At 40.3% G+C, this 19607-nt stretch overlaps 1 protein-coding gene across 2 annotated transcripts in view; it reads right to left on the minus strand.

The window, feature by feature from the left end:
* Nucleotides 1–19607, minus strand: part of fig4a (FIG4 phosphoinositide 5-phosphatase a) — a 120031-nt gene that overhangs the window by 76020 nt on the left and 24404 nt on the right. For both annotated transcript variants that reach the window (XM_063040771.1, XM_063040772.1), the window contains 4 exons: nucleotides 16794–16950; nucleotides 14202–14252; nucleotides 2828–2979; nucleotides 1050–1184 (listed from right to left, as the gene is read on the minus strand). In XM_063040771.1, coding sequence (XP_062896841.1) covers nucleotides 1050–1184; nucleotides 2828–2979; nucleotides 14202–14252; nucleotides 16794–16950 — 495 coding nt within the window. The remainder of the gene's footprint in view (nucleotides 1–1049; nucleotides 1185–2827; nucleotides 2980–14201; nucleotides 14253–16793; nucleotides 16951–19607) is intronic.

The raw sequence follows: 19607 nt of genomic DNA on the forward strand, positions 1-19607 counted from the left end.
ATGTTGAATAACATTTGCAGCTTGCATGCTCCAAGGCCTAGACAACATATAGGCATCCGATGGTGAGAGGCCAATAATTTTTGTGCAACAGCAGTGACAGGCAATAACCAGTCTGACACGAGACTAACCACATACCACATATCTTCAACAATGTTGCAAAGCAACCTCCCCCCCCCCGCCCCATCATCAACATCTCAGGGGTCACTACTAACTAGAAATTCAAATGGACCAGCTATATAAATGTTGTGGTTACATCAGGTTACAGGCCAGGTTATTTCATGCTCTTGTTATTTATTGCTATTTACTTATAGCTGCATTTCAACCATTTGTTGTCGTCTATACTCTTGCTCTTTTATTGATCCTATTTATAGTTACTGTTCTATAGATTTGCTGAGTATGTCCACAGGAAAAAAGAATCTCAGGGCTGTATGTGGTTACATGTATGTACTCGGATAATAAATTTTACTTTGAACTTTAAAGGTATCTTGGAGTCATTCATCTCTTAACACTAAAGTCTTCTACCATTTAGAACACATGCCAGTCATTTGTTGGCATACTTGCTATTTTCCTGAATGACTGCAGTTCCAATGACACTCATCACTTCTAACGTTATAGAACCTTATAAATTTCAACTTTTAAAAAAACTTATGTTTAATACTTCTAGATTCTTTAGCCAACATGTGAAGAAATATCCTAACATAATTTCACTGAGGGGAAGATGCTGACAGTGTTATTATGTCCATCCCATTAAGTTCTTCTCTTATACTAAATGCCACGGTAGCCACGGTAGCCACGGTAGCATAGTGGTTAGTGCAATGCTATCACAGCTTGGGGATTTGGAGTTCAATCCCAGCGTTCTCTGCAAGAAATCTCTGTACAATTAAAAATAAAATAAATAAATAAAGAGATTTTCAGTCCCTATCAGAAAGAAATGTGCGTCATAGCGGCAAGAAAATTTTACCACAAAATTTTACAACAGAACAGATAACACTTGACATTCTCCAAAATATTTAAATCACTTAAAAATGGAAAATATATGAAAAGGATACTTGATTGGCCACAGAATCCATGAATAATATACAACAACCAATTATGATGGACAGCAGCTTTGACTCTTTCCAACATATAACCATTCCAAGTATATTTGAGGTAAGGTTCATTCCGAATGCCATAATGACTCGGTACTGAAAATAATAAGTATTTTATAATTAGCATGTTAAAAACCAGTAATATCAGTCAATGGTATTCTGGCATATCAACAATGGAACTAGCAGCTGCAGCTTTTTACCTTGGGAGGATTCGGATGTTATTTGCATGCTTCTATATCAATTTGACATCTGTGCTCCCAATGAACGGACTGCAAGCACCAAAGGCATTCTGATTGCTCCTTCCCCATTTTCAAGGTTTTGTCTATAGATTTGCTATGAATAGTGGGCAGGAATCATTTCCCTTCTTCCCTACCAGGCTCTATCTGTCCATTATCACCTCCCCATCTAACCTATCTCTCTATTGTCCTCTGTTCCACTCCTCCCTCATACTGTCATGTACTGCCAATCATTACTTCTCCCTCAGCCTTGATGCAAGGTCTCAATGCAAAACATCATTTTACTCTTTTTGCCTCCACAGATGCTGCTTGACTTGCTGAGTTGTTCCAGTGTTGTTTTTTTTGTTACAGGTTTAAGAATCTGAATCTCTTTTGTCTTCAACATTATTGAATACTTTTTTGTTGAACAAAAGTAGATAGAACCATTTCCATAATAATTACAATTAGCTCAACCTAACAAAAATATTCTAAAGCAGGGGTTCCAAAGCTTTTTTTTAAATCAATGGACAAATACCATGGGAACCCCCGTTTTAAAATAACATGGAATACTCTGTGTTATCCAACTTCAATACTGGGGGAGAATTTAATATTTAATTTTTATACATTGTACCAGAAACAGCAACAAGCAAGATCAGAACAAGCCAATTGTGACACAAACCAGAAAGACTGGCTGTCTGAAATTGTTGAATTCAATCGAGTCCTGAGAGTTGTGCTGACCTGGGGGAAGATGAAGCTTTGTCCTTTAAGCCTACATTGGGCAAGTAGCCAAAGACAGAAGTCCAAATGGAAGTGGAATGGAAACTTATAATGATAACTTGAGGACTGAACTGAAATGTTCTGCAAACCAGTCACCCTATCTGCATTTGGAGAAGTGGGATGGAGAATTATAGTGACTAACAACTTAAGGACTGGACTGAAATATTCAGCAAAGCAGTCACCCAATTTACATTTGCTTTCTCCAATGTACACCAGATCATAAATTCGCTGAACTGGAAATGCAATTGAATCACTGCTTCACCAGAATGCATACTTGGGTCTGTGGGAAGGAAACAGCCAAAAGAGCAGGTTAAATCTCTTGCAAATGCATGGGAAAGTACCAATAGAAGAGGAATAGTTCATAGAGATAGAAGAGTAAATCACAGATTTTATTAAGCATAATCCTCTCAGAATGCTGAAAGATAAGGGGGAGAGAGACATATATCAAAAAGAAATTGTTTTTAAAGTGAAATCATCAAAACAAGTATAACAGTGATGCAAAAACTACGAAAGTGGAATGGAATCTTTACAAGAAATAGGAGGGAGGAAACAGAGTCAAGACAACTGTGGGAATCACGGGCCAGTGTTGGATACTCGTGATTAAGTTTTGTAGAACAGTGAACAATGAATTTACTCCACATATTCAAAAGAGAACCCCAAAGAAATCTGAGCTAGACAACATACGTATCCACCTACCATTAAATTATCCTCAATAAACTTCCTACATCTATCACAATGTATATTTACCACTTCCATCGTGTGTAGTAACACCCTCATCCTCAAAGATATCAAAGCTGTCTCGACAACCGTGCCCAAGTGTTTCACTTTTTAACCTTTCACTGGGCATTTTCAATACCGTCAGATTGAATTGAAGAGAATGAGTCAAATCATAGCTATAACTAAAGAAAAGAGAGAGCAGTATTATTATCAACGGTTCCTTTAGACATTTAATTCAACCAAATAGAATGCAACTTATTCTAAAATGAAACAAAACATTTCTTTCAGCCTTCTAATGGATGGATAATAAACAAGATGGACTGTTTCTTTATTTAGTGCTGTGGTGAGCACTATTGTGGACAGACACCATTACAACCTAGGTATGAACATAGATTAATCAGCTAAATTCAAAAGGTGAGATGTGTAAACCTAGGTAGACGCCTGTGGGGAAATGTTCCAATTGCTTTAGTCATATGTGGAATAAAAGAAGATGGCTCTCACCCCTCAATTAATCATAATATTGCCTCAGGAATTTTCAGCATAGTATTCTTTTAGTCCTAGTCATCTTCAGCTGATTCATCATTAATATTTGCACTGAAAATTAGATTTACTGATACAAATGTAATATTGAATTCTATTTGCAGCAGTTTAGAGAATAATCACAGTCTTGCCTGCATGCAGCAAGATTTAAACAACATTCAGGCATAGGCTGAAAAACAACAAGCAGAATTTGTAGAAGAAAGCACCACACAATGATCATCTCCAACATGAGAGTGCTGCTACTTATCCTTAAAGTTGAATAGCATTATCACCATGAGACCCAAGGCCATCCTCAAATCTCATTAAAACTTAGGATAAAAGATCATATGACAATTGGCCTTTGATGCCAATGTGACGCAGGTCCCTGACACCCCCACTCCCTATCATGCTGCTGGCTGATGTACAGTTTCTGGAAAATAAAATCGCAGACCTCAGAGCAAGACGGAAGCGTCAGAGGGACATCAGGAAACACTGTGTACTTTACTTCATGGAGATATGGCTCACCCCCAGTGCTCTAGACAGGGGGTGGAGGGGGGAGGAGATTTAAACTAGTTGCAAGTGGATGGGAACCAGAGCGCCATGACAACTGGTGCAGTGGTTACGGGGAAAGATGTTGTTAAGCCTACATACAGATACAGAAATCAAAAGGTTGAGTACGGAGGGAATAGCAAATTTGAGGTACATCTATTTCAATGCTAGGAATATTGTAGGTGAGACAATGAGCTTAGAGTATGGAACAGCCCATGGAATTATGACATTGTAGCCTTAGTGAGACTTTGTTGCAGGAGGGGCAAGACTGGTAGCTCAATATTCCGGGGTTCCGTTGCTTTAATCATGATAGAAATGGACGGAATAAAGCAGGGGTCCCCAACCTTTTTTGCACTGCAGACCAGCCGACTCCGGGGGGGGGGGGGTTGCCAACGGACAAGATTAGCAGTCACGTACGTTGTGTTTACCCCGAGAAAGACTAGAATGACCCTGAAGCCTTGCGCGGGCACCAGTACCCATGCATGACTTGCACATGTGTGTATGTGCCGATTTTTTTCTACAAATCGTTTTTAGCGATTCTGTTCGGGGGGGGAGTGTTACGATCGGAATATAGGTGATAAGTGGCTAATACACTCAATTTCGTTTCTAAAAGGGTTTACCTAATGAATTTAATATTAAACACACAGCGCATATTTTCCTCGCATGAATATAGTGATAAGTCAATTATCAGGGGAGGACAGGGGAGCTTGAAGTAAGTGTTGAACGAACTTCCAGTAGAAGTTGTAGAGGCAGGTTCGATATTATCATTTAAAGAAAAATTGGATAGGTATATGGACAGGAAAGGAATGGAGGGTTACAGGCTGAGTGCAGGTCGGTGGGACTAGGTGAGAGTAGCATTTGGCACGGACTAGAAGGGCAGAGATCACCTTTTTCTGTGCTGTAATTATTATATGGTTATATAACAATTCAGCCCTGGGCTGAATACTTGTTCCCTGCAACAAGACGGTCCTATCGAGGGGTGATGGGAGACAGCGATACTCGAAGGGGGTTCCTTATGTCCAGTCTATTCCGCAGTTTAATTTTCATTGCATTCATTGCAGAGATATGTTGGAAATGGAAGCAACGTTTTCAGTGCTTTCCTGGCTATCTCAGGATATTTAGCCTTGACTTTGATCCAGAATGCTGGCAGAGATGTTATGTCAAACATACTTTTCAGCCCGCCGTCAGTTGCAAGCTCGAGGAGTTGATCTTCTTCCCGCGTTGACACGGATGACGTGGGGGTAATGACCTCCCGTGCGTTCAAGCTTAACATTGGGCATGACAGGGAATGAGGAAAGGTGCAGCTGATTCCTATCACCAAATCATATGGTTTCCTTGCGGCCCGGTAGTTGCAGACCACTGGAATAAAGGGAAGGGTTGGCATTACTAGTCAGGGAAAATGTCACTGTAGTACTAAGCAGGACAGACTGGAGAGCTTGTTTACTGAGGCTAAACAGGTGGAACTGAGAAATAAGAAAGGGATGACCATGTTAACGGAATTATATTATAGACCACCCAATAGTCAGCCGGATTTAAAGGAGCAAATTTGTAGAGTGATCGCAGACTGTTGCAAGAAACACAAGGTTGTGATACGAGGTAATTTTAACTTTCCACATATTGATTTCGATTCCTATACTGTGAAAGGGTTGGATGGGATATTTTAAGTATGTACAGTAAGTTTTGTTAATCAATATATAGACATCTCAAGTAGAGAGAGTGCAATACTGGTGACAGAAGTGTGTGAAGGGGATCACTTTGGATCTAGTGGTCATAATTCTATTAGTTTCAAGATAATTATGGAGAAGGATACCTATGGTACTTGCGTTGTGATTCTAAATTGGAGAAAAGCCAATTTTGATGGTATCAGAAAGGATCTAGTAAATGTGGATTGGGACAGGTTGCTTTCTGGTAAAGGTGTGCTTGGTAAGTGGGAGTCCTTTAAAAGTGAAATCTTTAGAATGCAGTTTGAATGTTGAATAAAAGGCAAGGCTAACAGATTTAGTTTTTGAGAGAAATTTAGACCGTGGTTAAGAAGAAGGAGATGCATAGCATGTATAGACAGCAAGGAATAAATGGGATACTTGATGAGTATAAGAAATGCAAAAGAACACTTAAGCTGGAAATCAGGAGAACTAAAAGAAGGCATAAGGTTGCTCTCACAAAGTGGTCCCCTACCACCGGGCCACAAAGCATGTGCTCCCGGGCTGCGAGGAAATGATATGATTTGGCGATATAAGTCAGCTGCACCTTTCCTCATTCCCTATCACGCCCACTGTTGAATTTGAACGCACGCGAGGTCATTACGCACGCATCATTCACGTCAGCGCGGGAAGAAGATCAACTCCTCGAGCTTGCAAATGACGACGGGCTGAAAAGTATGTCTGACATAACATCTCTGCCGGCATCCTGGATCAAAGTCAAGGCTAAATATCCTGAGGTAGCCACGAAAGCACTGAAAACATTGCTTCCATTTCCAACATATCTCTGCGAAGCGGGGTTTTCAGCAATGAATGCAACAAAAACTAAATTGCGGAATAGACTGGACATAAGGAACCTCCTTCAAGTATTGCTGTCTCCCATCACCCCTCGATGGGACCGTGTTGTTGCAGGGAAACAAGCCCAGGGTTCCCACTGATTCAGCGATATTGGTGTGTTGCAATGATTTTATATGTTCATACAAGGAAAATATGCGCTGTGTGTTTAATATCCAAACGTTACTTAAAATGTTATGACGCTATTGACTTATAAGTACTTATAATTGACATACCACTATATTCATGCAAGGAAAATATGCGCTGTGTTTAATATTAAATTCGTTAGATAAACCACTTTAGAAACAAAATTGAGTGTATTAGCCACTTATAAGTGACTTATAGTTAATTTATCACCTATATTCCAGTCGTGATTAACACCCCCGCCCCAGGGTTGCCAACTGTCCCGTATTAGCCAGGACGTCCCGTATATTGGGCTAAATTGGTTTGTCCCATACAGGACCGCCCTTGTCCCATGTTTCCCCCGCTAAGGTAGAGCGTTCCTATGAAACCTTTTGTGCCGAAATGGCGTAAAGCGAAGAAGCAACTACCATTCATTTATATGGGAAAATTTTTTGAGCGTTCCCAGACTCAAAAAATTACCTACCTAATCACACCAAATAACACATAAAACCTAAAATAACACTAACATAAAGTAAAAGCAGGAATGATATGATAAATATACAGCCTATATAAAGTAGAAATAATGTATGTACAGTGTAGTTTCACTAAACAGAATCGCCAAAAACGATTTGTAGAAAAAAATCGGCACGTACCCGCATGCGCACACAGGTGCCCATACAAGGCTTCATGGTCATGGTAGTCTTTCTTGAGATAAACACAACGTATTTGACTGCTGCTCTTGTCCGTTTGCAACCCTATGCGCCCCCCCCCACCCGTTCAGCCGGTCCGCAAGAATATTGTCAATATTAAACCAGTCTGCTGTTTGAAAAAGGTTGGGGATCCCTGCTCCAGCAGACAAGGTGAAGGAGAATTACCATGGGTTTATACGGATATATTAAAAGTAAAAGGATAGCAAGGGAAAAGATTTGTCTTCTTGAAGAACAGCATCTATGCTTGCAGCCAAAAGAGATTATTTTTTGTATTTGTATTTACACAGTCTATATAAGTGAAGCAAAACAGCAGAGAGATCATGGACTGTTTACAGATTACCGAGGAGCTGCTGCTTTCTGTCTTGATGCAAATTAAGGTGGATAAATCCCTAGGGCCTGACAAGGTGTTCCCATGTGAAAGGCTACTACGGAAACTGCAGGGGCCCCAGCAGAGGTATTTAAAATGTCCTCTGTCACGGTGAGGTGCTGGAAAGCTGGTGGATGGCTTATGCTGCTCTGTTGTTTAAGAAAGCCTTCTAAGAATTAGCCGGGAAATTATTAGCTGTTGAGGCCTGACATCAGTAGTACACAAGTTATTGGAGCAGAGATTTGATGGAGGTATACCATAAAATTATAAGTAAATGTAAGTTGGCTTTTTCCACTGAGGTTAGGTGACACTAGAACTAGAAGTCATGGGTTAAGAGTGAAAGGTGAAATGTTTAAGGGGAAAATGAGGGGGAATTTCTTCACTTAGAGGGTGGTGAGAGTGTGGAATGAGCTGCCAGCAAAAGGGGTGGATGCGGATTCAATTTTAACACTTAAAAGAAATTTGGATAATCACATAGGTGGCAGGGGTGTAGACAGCTATTGTTTAGGTTCAGGTCAATGGGTTTGGGGAGAATAACAGTTGAGCATAGACTAGATGGGCCGAAGTGCCTGCTTCTGTGCTATAGTACTCTAGGACTCTATAATTCCTCTGAATGAATATGCAACAGTTGTAACCAACTTTATAAAGACTTGTGTGGATTATTGTGTACCTTTGAGAACATACTGGACATACCCAAACCAGAAGACATGGATGAACCAGGACATTCACAGTTTGATGAAGGCTAGATCTGTGGTGTTCAAGTCTGCCGATCTAGAACTCTACAAGATGTCCAGCTAAGACCTACAGATGGCTATTTTAAGAGCAAAAGAACAATCCTAATTGAAGTTGAGGTGGAATCGGATACATGTCAGATCTGGCAGGGTTTGCAGGCCATTACTTCCTACAAAGGAAACCTAGCATCATAAATGTCTATGCTGTTTCACTCCCAGATGAGAATGGCATTAATGCACTTTGAAAGAGAGAATAAAACTACACCTGTGTGTGTGAATCCCTGCAACATCTGGCGACCATGTGATCTCTGTCTCAGATGCCGATGTCCAAGAGGGTGAATGCTCGCAAGACTTCAGCCCCTGCTAGTATACCTGGTAGGGCAAAAAGAATCTGTGCCAACCAACTGGCATGACGGTTCACAGATATCTTCAATCCCTCACTGCTGCAAGTGGAGGTTCCCATCTAGTTCAAAAAGGGATGAATCATACCAGTGCCCAAGAAAAGCAAGGTGAGCTGCCTCAATGACTATTACCCAGTTACAATCACATCAACTGCGATGAAGTGCTTTGAGAGGTTGGTCATGGCAAGAATTAACTCCTGCCTAAGCAAGGGCCTGGAACCACTGCATTTTACCTACCGCCATAATAAGTCTACAACAGATGCAATCTCATTGGATTTTTACTCAGCCTTGGACCAAGTGGACAACAGGGTACGCCAGGGTGCTGTTTATTGATTACATCTCAGCATTCAAGACCACCAGTCCCTCAGTACCAATCAACAAACTTCAAAACTTGGGCCTCTGTACCTCCCTTTGCAACTGGATCCTTGCCCTCCTCATTGGGAGACTATAGTCAGAATGGATCAGAAATAATGCCTCCGCCTTGCTGACAATCAAGCACGCTTCACCAATGTGTGCTTAGTCCACTGCTCTCTCTATACACATGACTGTGTGACTTGGCACAGCTTAAATGCCATCTATAAATTTGCCGATGACGCAACTGTTGTCGGTAGAATCTATGCTGATCACTACGGAGTGTACAGGAGTGTGACAGATCAGCTGGTTGAGTGATGTTGCAACATCAGTAAGACTGAAAGAACTGATTGTGGACTTCAGGAAGAGGAAGTTGAGAGAACACACACGGTCTTCATTGAGGGGCCAGCAGTTTCAAGTGTCTGCATGTCAAAATCTCCGAAGGTCTATCCTGAGCACAACATATTGATGCAATTATGAAGATAGCACATCAGCTGTTATATTTCATTAGAAGTTTGTGGAGATTTAGTATGTCCCCAAAACACTCGCAAATTTCTACAGATGTACCGTGGAGAGCATTCTAACTGGTTGCATCACCGTCTAGTATGGAGGGGCCACTGCACAGGATCAGAAAAAGCTGCAGCGGTTTGCAAACTCAGCCTGCTCCATCAAGAGCACCAGCCTCCCCAGCATCAGAGAAATCTGCAAAAGATGATGCCTCAAAAAGGCAGCATCCATCATTATGAATCCCCATCTCTCAGTACTCGCTTATTTCTTATTATTATCATCAAGGAGGAGGTAGAGGAGCCTAAAGACACAAAATCAACATTTTAGGAACAGCGTCTTCCCATCTGCCATCAGATTTCTGAATGGACAATGGACCAACCCATGAACAATACCTCTCTATTTTCGCTCTCTTTTTGCACTACTTACTCAATTTTATATTTTGATATACAGTGGATTCTGGTTAACTGGCCTACATTGGGACCAGTACATTTTGGCCCAATTAAGCAGCTGCCACAATTAGTCAAATTTTCATGGAAATAGTTAAAAAGGTATTAAAAAAAAAGACCAAACTACTATTTAACTGAGTAACAAATTATGTATTTAAATGAAATATAGAACAAATTAGACCACTACCGAAACAACTAGTGGTTGGCCATCGTATATGACAATGATAGAAAACCTGTGCAGAAGAGTTTTTAAAGTGGAAAAGCCATTGCACTGTTGCAGTTACACTCTCGACCTCAGAAGTCCGGGTCCAGTGTTACTAATAGACGTCACAACTGGGGTCTTCCTTGGATACAGTGGACAACCGTGATTTCTTCTGTGCCTCGTTATGTCCTTTGTTCTTCACAGAGCTTTGCAGAACCGCCTTCCTGGCTGTTGGATCTCACTGTAGATCTCCATCTGCCCCGTATGTCAGATCTGACTTCACACGTTAGGAATGGTGTATCCCTAAAGCCCAATTTGTACTTCTGCGTCAAATGTACATCGCAGGTACCACATACCCTACGCCATAGGGTGACGTGCACCTCCCCAAAAATGTAACTCATGCGTCAACTGTGATTGGTCCGCTTGGTAGCATCGTATTTCTTCCTACGCATTTCCGGTTGCTTTTCTCCGCTATGTATGTACACTGATGCGAAATAAATTGTTGGAGACGATGAACCAAATTGTCAAATCTTCCTGCCGATATCCGAAAATATTTGAAATGCATTTCCTCGTCCATGTCTCTCATGAAGAAACTCAACACAGTGGCATAGAAACCCCACCGCCAACTAGCGTTTTGGCGGTGAATTGCACAGCGACACAGACACAACTACGCATGCTCGCTACAGCGTAGGGCTACATAAAAGTATAAATCAGGCCTACAGCGTAGCCCGTACGCACAAGTATAAATCAGCCTTAACTCAGCAACCATCCCCTGGTTTAGCCTGTTTATCAAAATGGTGCATCACATAGGAATATCATGCAAAGTTTCCTGTCTGACTCACAAGTCACCTTTATACAGGTGTCCCCCGCTTTTCGAACGTTCGCTTTACGAAACCTCACTGTTACGAAAGACCTACATTAGTACCCTGTTTTCGCTTTCAGAAGGTGTTTTCACTGTTACGAAGAAAGGCAGCGCGCGCCGCGAGCAGCCGCTCTGCCCCGGATTCGGAATGGCATTGCTGAAACATGTGCCTGTGAGCAGCCGTTTGCAAGATGAGTTCTAAGGTATCAGAAAAGCCTGAAAGAGCTCGTAAGGGTGTTACACTTAGTGTAATACTAGACATAATTAAGCGTTTTGATCGTGGTGAACGAAGTAAGGACAAAGTGAGTTTGGCTTGTGGAAGTTGACGAAGATGATGTTGAAGAGGTTTTGGCATCCCATGACCAAGAATTGATAGATGAAGAGCTGATGCAATTGGAAGAGGAAAGGATAACAATGCAGAAAGTGAAGCAACTGCATGAGATTTTCACTGCAATGATAAAGTACGACTTTAATTTTGAAAGGGTACGTAGGTTTAGGGGATATTTGCAGGATGGTTTGAGTGCTTACAAAAAACTGTATGATAGAAAACTGCGCGAGGCTCAGCAGTCAAGCAAGCCCTCGACATCAGCCACAGCAGATGACAAACCTCGACCTTCGACATTGAGGCGGGCAGTCATAGGAGAAGATGAGCTGCCTGCCCTGATCGACGATGAGATGACACCCCCGTGTCCCACCACCCCAACACCCGGGCCCCGGACAGATACTGTACTGATTCGTGAAGAACGCAGCGGTAGCCGGGAGGCACACAGCACTTCTTTAAGAAAAAAGCCGAAATAAACATGCTAATTAATTAGGTGCCTCCAACACATAATTGTCGGCCCAGATCAGAGGCAATGCAATCGGCAATCGCCTCTGATCTGCGCCGACGTTTACGTGCCGGGCAGCACCTAATTAATTAGCATGTTTATTTCAGCTTTTTTCTTAACGATGTGCTGTGTGCCTCCCGGCTACTGCTGCGTTCTGCGCGGCAATGTATCGGGTCGGCGGTCCGGAGGGTGGAGGCCACTGCACCACCCAGCCTGCAACGACTCAGTCTAACACACCATCATCAGTGTGCTCGGCGCTGTTTTCCCAATTCCGGTAAGTGATACTACACTGTACATATATTATTTCTACTTTATATAGGCTGTGTATTTTTACGTGTTATTTGGTAGATTTGGCAGCTTCATAGTTTAAAGGTTACTGGAGAGCGCGTTTATGCCAACAGCGCTTGCGTGAGATTTTCGCTACGGAGATCTGTGCAGGCAATCGTTGTAGAGAAGTATTTCTACTTTATATAGGCTGTGTATTTATCGTATCGTTCCTGCTTTTACTATATGTTACTGTTATTTTAGGTGTTATGTGTTATTTGGCATGATTTGGTAGGTTATTTTTGGGTCTGCGAAGCTTCTTCGCTTTACGACATTTCGGCTTACGAACCGTTTCATAGGAACGCTCTACCTTCGGATGGCGGGGGAAACCTGTAATACCAATTGATAAAGTCTCTTAACAAAAAGTACTTCCTGCTTTTATTCTTCAGTTGAATACTTTCAAGATTTTGTTTCAGATGGCAAAAACTGTGTCAGAAATGTAGATTTTATACATGATCTTTAAAAGAAAATATTTTCCACAGGGTATCAAGAATTAAAGGAGTTAGTGTATTTTGTAAGATCATTATGCTGCAGGAGTTCAACGATTGGGAAAGAAAAGCAATTTGAAAACAAATATGAGAATTCAGGAGTTTAATAAAAGTGACCATGTCAGAAAGTACAGCAGCAGATGATTAAATAGTACCCTACATACATTAGGACAGAGATAAGACTTCGGGGAGAGAAGTCAGCCCTGAAATGTGCTGGAATAATAAAACCAGCAAGTGAAAATACTCATTCATATTTATAGCATTTTAGGAAGCCAAACGTTTGCCTCTAGAAACAGAATTCAGAAGATTCTTCCTTATCTATCTTTAAGCTCTTATTCTGAAACTGTGTGTCCAAGTTTGAGATTCCCAGAGGATAAATGTCTCTTCTGAATCTTATAGCAAGAAAAATAAATTACCTTATTGTAAATATTGTAGGCACAACCTGCTCAATTGTTCCTCATACAGCAATATTTTCACCCCAGGAATCAACCCAGTGAACCTTCCTAAATTGACTGTAAATATAGACTGTTAGGTTTGTAGGGATAGTTTTGGGGACAGAGAGGGGAGTTAGGGGTCAGGTAGGGTTTAGGGACAGGGATGTGGGAGAAATGGAGAATGGGTATCTGCTTTACATTCAAAGGTAAGCAGTAGGGGCAAGGTTGGATGTCGAGCCAGTGGTAAGGATGGTTAGGGTTCCGTTATTGGCAAGATTGCAATTCAAGATCTAGTTTTTGGGAAACCGTCATCAGCGAGACCGGCATTTGAGGGTCAAGAGTCTGGGCCCTCATTCGTCATCATCTGCAAGTCCTGGGTCAATACCCAAGATCAAAGCACAAAGGTCAATCAGAGATCCAGATCGAAGCCCCCAGGTCGATCAGAGATTCAGACTGAAGCTCGAAGGGATCAGAAAGCTGAGGCTTGATGGCCGAAGCCCTGATTCTGCGAATCTCTGCAAGTCTACTGGGAGGTTGTGGGCCCATATCTATGAATCCACGGGTCCATTGGGGTTAATGGGTGTACAGCGTGTACATGGGTGAGGTGGGAGGGAGGGTGGAATGGGACTTGTTTCACTGTTGTTGCACTGTTTCTTCTTATATTCTGTTTTATTTTGCTCTGTGTTGTTCTGCCGAGCATTGTGGGCATGCTACGTTGGCAACAGAATGTGTGGCAACACTTGCAGGCTGCCTCCAGCTCATCTTTGGGTGTGTTGGTTGTCAATGGAAATGTTACATTTCATTGTATGTTTCGATGTGCATGTGATAAGTAATTCAGAATCTTCTTTAAGAGAACCAAGATTGTACCAAGTACTCCAAACCCTAAATGATTGCAAGCAGATTTCTCTATTTTATAGCTCCTCTGAATCTCCTGTAGCCCAATTTTATTCAATTGAAATACAAATAGGGAAAGCTAAATAACATACAATATTAATGTAATTATGAAAATTACGAATAAAAGCAAAGGCTTACCTGAAATAAAAATTGCTGGAAAGATCTACACTTTGGAAAATTTTCACATACCTAACGGGGGAGAAAAATAAATATTTGATTTTAATAGTTTTATTGTTGAATATTGAGGGACAGTAAATTAAAAGAAACATGGTAATTTCTTGAACAATATTTCCAACTGGTCAGCTAAACTGTTGTTCCTATATCACACATAAGATGCTGGAGGAACTCAGCAGGTCAGGTAGCATCCAAAGGGAGGAAGAAACAGTCAATGTTTTGACAGAAAAAGGGCCTCAGCCCAAAACCTCAACCGCTTAGTCTGCTCCATAGATGCTGCCTGACCTGCTGAGTTCCTCCAGCATTTTGTGTGTGTTACTCTGGATATCCGCAGGATCTATTGTGTTTATGTTCTTTCTATCACTTACATTATTGTCCATATGTCTTATGTAGTTCAAAAATACATTAAGAAATGTTCAGAGAAGGCACTTTTATGCAAAACTGAAAATGTATTACTTAGAATCATCACTGAGGAAGCCATTAATATTAATTCGGCACAGCCAAGAAGGGCCAAAGGGCCTGTTTCTGTGCTGTAGTTTCTATGGTTCTATGGTAATAGATCTTGTTAGGCTGAGAACAAGCATGCATAGCTCATTTTCAAAGTTTAAAAAACAATGGGCCCACTCCTCTTATCTCATATCAAGCCAAGTAATGACATGGATCATTAAGACCAAGTTTTAGAATGTGGGTGAACAGCAAGCAAAAGGGATCTATAGTTTATTATCTGGCAGAATACTAGCCAACCAAAATAGGTAATAGTGACATGTTCAATACAGTACAGTTGTACAGCAAAGTCAGTTTTCTAAAGGCTAATGAACTATGCTAGCAAGCCAACCCTGAAATTTTTCCTTCCAAACATACATTACAAAGTCAAGTGATGTAACCAACACCTCCCTCATCTGTATTTACCCTCACATTAAGTCATGCTATATACTCTACAACACCTCTGAAAAAAAGCACTCCACAGGAGGATCTGAGTTTAGAAACAACTGCATCAATTTACAAAGGGCCTCATTGATAGCTTTACTAAATTTATGCATACGACTACCACTGCCCTACCCTCATCAATCATCTTTTCCACCTCCTCAAAAATCCATGCTCACTACTCCTGATAAAAGTAGGCTTTTTCAGTTGTAAATTAATCCTGTCTTTCAAACTCTTCTCCAATACTACTGAGTAAGGCACACTGACCTATAAACTCCTGATTTATCTCTATTGCCTTTCTTAAACAAAGGAATACATTGGCTTTCCTCCAGCTTCCTGGAAGCTTGCCTGAGGCTAAAGAAGATACAAAGATCTATGTCAAGGTCCTTTCTTGCTTCTTTCTATAATCTGACATAGTTCTCATCAGGCCCTGGGGTTTATTCATCCTTTTGTCCTTAAAAAGTTCAACACTTCCTCCTCCTATTTTTTTTAAACATTCGCTACAATATCAGCATATCTTTCCCTGATTTTACTATCTACACATCATTCTCCCTGGTGAATATCAATACATACTATTCATTTAGTATCTTGCCCACTTCCTCTGGCTCCAGACATACATTTCCAACTTTGTCCTTGAGTTCCTACCCTCTTTCTAGGTACCCTCTTGCTTTTTAGTGTACGTATACAGTTGATAACCTGGGATTATAAGGATTCTTGGGATTATAGGGTATGAACATCAGAAATTATGTCAATGGTCCAATTGAGCCTAGAACTGTAAAAGACCGATGTGAAAGGTTTCAAACCATGGTAAAATTAATTTAAGAACAAAAAGCAATATAAAACAGTGATAATTTATATGGGTTAGAAATTCTATCATTGTTAACAAAATTTGTTACAAGTCCTCCACTTCATAAATACACATTTATGGTAAAGATTTTAGTTCAAGACTCATTTGCACATTGAAGTCCATGAATGATATATGACAATTTTACAGAATCAGATATTGAAATCAGGTTAAGAAATATGAGTCTTGATAAAATGGTACTTAAAGAAGAGCAATCTGATTAGTCGGTGGCCATGGAAACTGAAGCATCCATCTGGCATTTGCCAACTCCTGATTTAAGAATTATTTTTAATATTCAATCCTACTACCCATCCTCTTGCTGTTGATCTTGATTAATCTATGATTGCAATTCTAATCACTACTCATCCATCTAAATTCATCAAACCCAGAAATAATCCCTACTCTTCACCCAGCTGCACTGCTGACCCGCTGCATTTCCTGTTTCCTGCATTTTATGTTTGTGATTCATCAGTTCTGAGGTTTTCCGATCTGCACCATTGACCTCCTTATACTCTAACAACAACTCCCAATTTCTTCATCACCATGATTCCATGACCTATATTACCTGTTTACCCTCATTAACCTGTTGCTATGAAGCTTTAAAGGAAAAAAAAACACTTTTGTTTTAAGGCTTACGCTGATGAGGCTTCCTTTAAAATTGTGGTACTTTGGGCCTTTTCCGGCGCCAAATAATTTCTAAGCCAATGCATGTGAATTGTCCAAGTCAATTATTTGCGCATCTTACTGTATTAAGGATCAAAACTTAAGCTTGTCCTGTGTCCACTTACTTGGCTTCATCTGGATGCGCAATTCGAACCGAATCATTTGGAATGTAGACACTGTTGGTGTCTTCAATTTTATAAATTGAATGGCCACCAATATCTGCAACTTTTCTTCTTTTAGTTATCAATACAATGTAGTATCCTTCTAAAAATCTGACAAATCCTACAGAGAAAAAGCATTGTTAGTCTGAAATGTAGATTATTGGATCAGGCCAAAATTCTAACCATATAAAAGACAGATTTACACTACCTTAATAGCTTAGTGGTAAAAACACATATTAGGCCACTGAAAGGACAATGATCTTACATACATTTTCTCCACAGTGCCAAATTATCAGATTTAAGCCAAGCCACTAACTGAACAATTACTCTACATATCCCTGAGATCAACAAGGAAGCAATGATAAGAAAACCGCCGTATTTACACAGATTTAAAATAATTGGGAATTATCCTTTAGTCCTATACAACAATGATAGACCCAAGTTAAGAGGCACTGAAGCTGCCCAGATGGCAAAAAGTTACAAAAGAACACAAGTGTAAATAAGTTGGCCAAGCTGTAACAATGCCATCCAATGGGAAATAGTATATACAGTACTCATAACAACAATTAATTTAATTCCTCAAAACAATTCTGCCATTCGTTGATATTGTGATGATCTGCAACTTAACTCAGTAATTTTTTAGATTCAAATAAAAGATGTTGATGTCAAAATACAGCCTTAGGCCCATCAGTAATTATCCTTAAAAAAGACGGTCATGGATGGTCATTTCTGAAAACAGTTAAGATTCAAACACTATGCTGTGGGCCTACAGTTAACCATGCCAGAATGCAAAATGTTCATCTTTACTATGGATACCAAAGAATTAGAAACATTTTCCATTGTAAGCCTGTATTTTTTTTTGTCATCAAATGATTTATTTCATTAACTATTAAATACCCTTGTTGCCATCATGAGAAGCAAAATGTATCCAGATCATAAAGTCAAGGCTCTGGATTACAGATCTAATAAAATGACTCCACCCTCTGAAACTTCACTCCCTTTATATCTATCAAAATCTCAACAGATATAAAATTGGTTTATGAAGTTAATACATTGCAAAATACTTTTCCAAACTTCTATTACCATGCTGTAGATAAGTTTCCTATCTTCCAAAAAGCTCATCTTAAATCATCACCTTAGCTCACTGCTCTACTCTCCCTACAGCCAAGACTATGTGGTTAGGCACAGCTCAAGCTGCATCTATAAAACCTGGCGATGGCACAACTATTGTTGGCAGAACTTCAGATGGTGACAAGGAGGCATATAGGCGCGAGATAGATCAGCTAGTTGAGTGGTGTAGCAACAACAACCTTGCACTCAACGTCAGTAAAACAAAGGACATGATTGTAGATTTCAGGAAGGGGAAAGTCGAGTGAACACACACCATTCTTGACTGAGGGATCAGCATTGGAAAGGGTAAGCAGTTTCAAGTTCCTGAGTGTCAAAATTTCTGGGCCCAAAATATTGATGCAATTACAAAGAAGGCAGTGCAGTAGCTATATTTCATTAGGAGTCTGGGGAGATCTGCAAGTGTATGTCACCAAATACTCTAGGAAGTTTCTAGAGAAAGTTGCAAACTCAGCCAGCTCTATAATGGCACTAGTCTCCCTAGCATCGAGGACATTTTCAAAAGGTGATGCCTTAGGAAGGCGGCATCCATCATTACAGAGTTCCATCACCAAGAACAAGCCCTCTTCTCATTGCTACTATCAGCAAGGAGGTACAAAAGCCTGAAGGCAACACCCAATGTTTTAGGAACAGCTTCTTCTATTGTGCCATCAGATCTCTGAATGGACAATGAATCCATGTACACTACACGCAGTATTTTTTTCTATTGTACTACCTATTTAACTTTATATATTTTTTCTATTGTGATTTATAAATTTTTTTAAATGTATTGCACTGTACTTCTACCACAAAACAACAAATTTCACAACATATAACAGTGATATTAAAGTGATATCAGCACATTTGTGGATGTGAACTTTCCAGTATTCAGTGCATTTACAGTGACAAGTGCATAAAAAGGGCCTGAAGAATCATTGGGGACCCGAGTCACCCCAACCACAAACTGTTCCAGCTGTTACCATCTGGGAAAAGGTATTGCAGCATTAAAGCCCGGACCAACAGGCTCCAGGACAGCTTCTTCCACCAGGCCATCAAACTGATTAATTCAAACTGACACAATTGCACTTCTAAGCTATATTGACTACTCTGTTATATATCTTACTGTACATACTATTTATTAAAGATTACTATAATTTGCACATTGCACATTCAGACAGAGACCTAATGTAAAGATTTTTACTCATGTATGTGAAGGATGTAAGAAATGAAGTCAATTCAATTAATTCTGATACTGATTCACCTGCACCTCTCCACCTGATCCAACTATGACACAAAATAAATGTGCAAAGCTAATATGCCCAGCTAAAAGTATGGTACCCAGAAATGTTCACTGTATTAAAAATATAACTTAACCACAGCTTTGAATTCATTTTTAAGACCATTTGACATAGGAGTAGAATTAGACCAATTGGCCCATTGTGTCTGCTCCTCCATTCCATCATAGCTGATTATTATTCCATTCTACCCCATTTCTCCTCCCCAATAAGGTTCGATGCCCTTACTAATCAAGAACCTAACAATCTGTTTTAAATATACCCAATGACTTGCTCCCCACAGCTGTCTGCGGCGATGGATTCTGCAGATTCACCTCCTTCTGGCTGAAGAATTTTTCCCTTTCATGTTCCTGTCCAGCAGATCTTGAGGACAATA

Source organism: Mobula hypostoma, chromosome 2 (assembly GCF_963921235.1).
Source record: "Mobula hypostoma chromosome 2, sMobHyp1.1, whole genome shotgun sequence".
NCBI lineage: Eukaryota > Metazoa > Chordata > Chondrichthyes > Myliobatiformes > Myliobatidae > Mobula > Mobula hypostoma.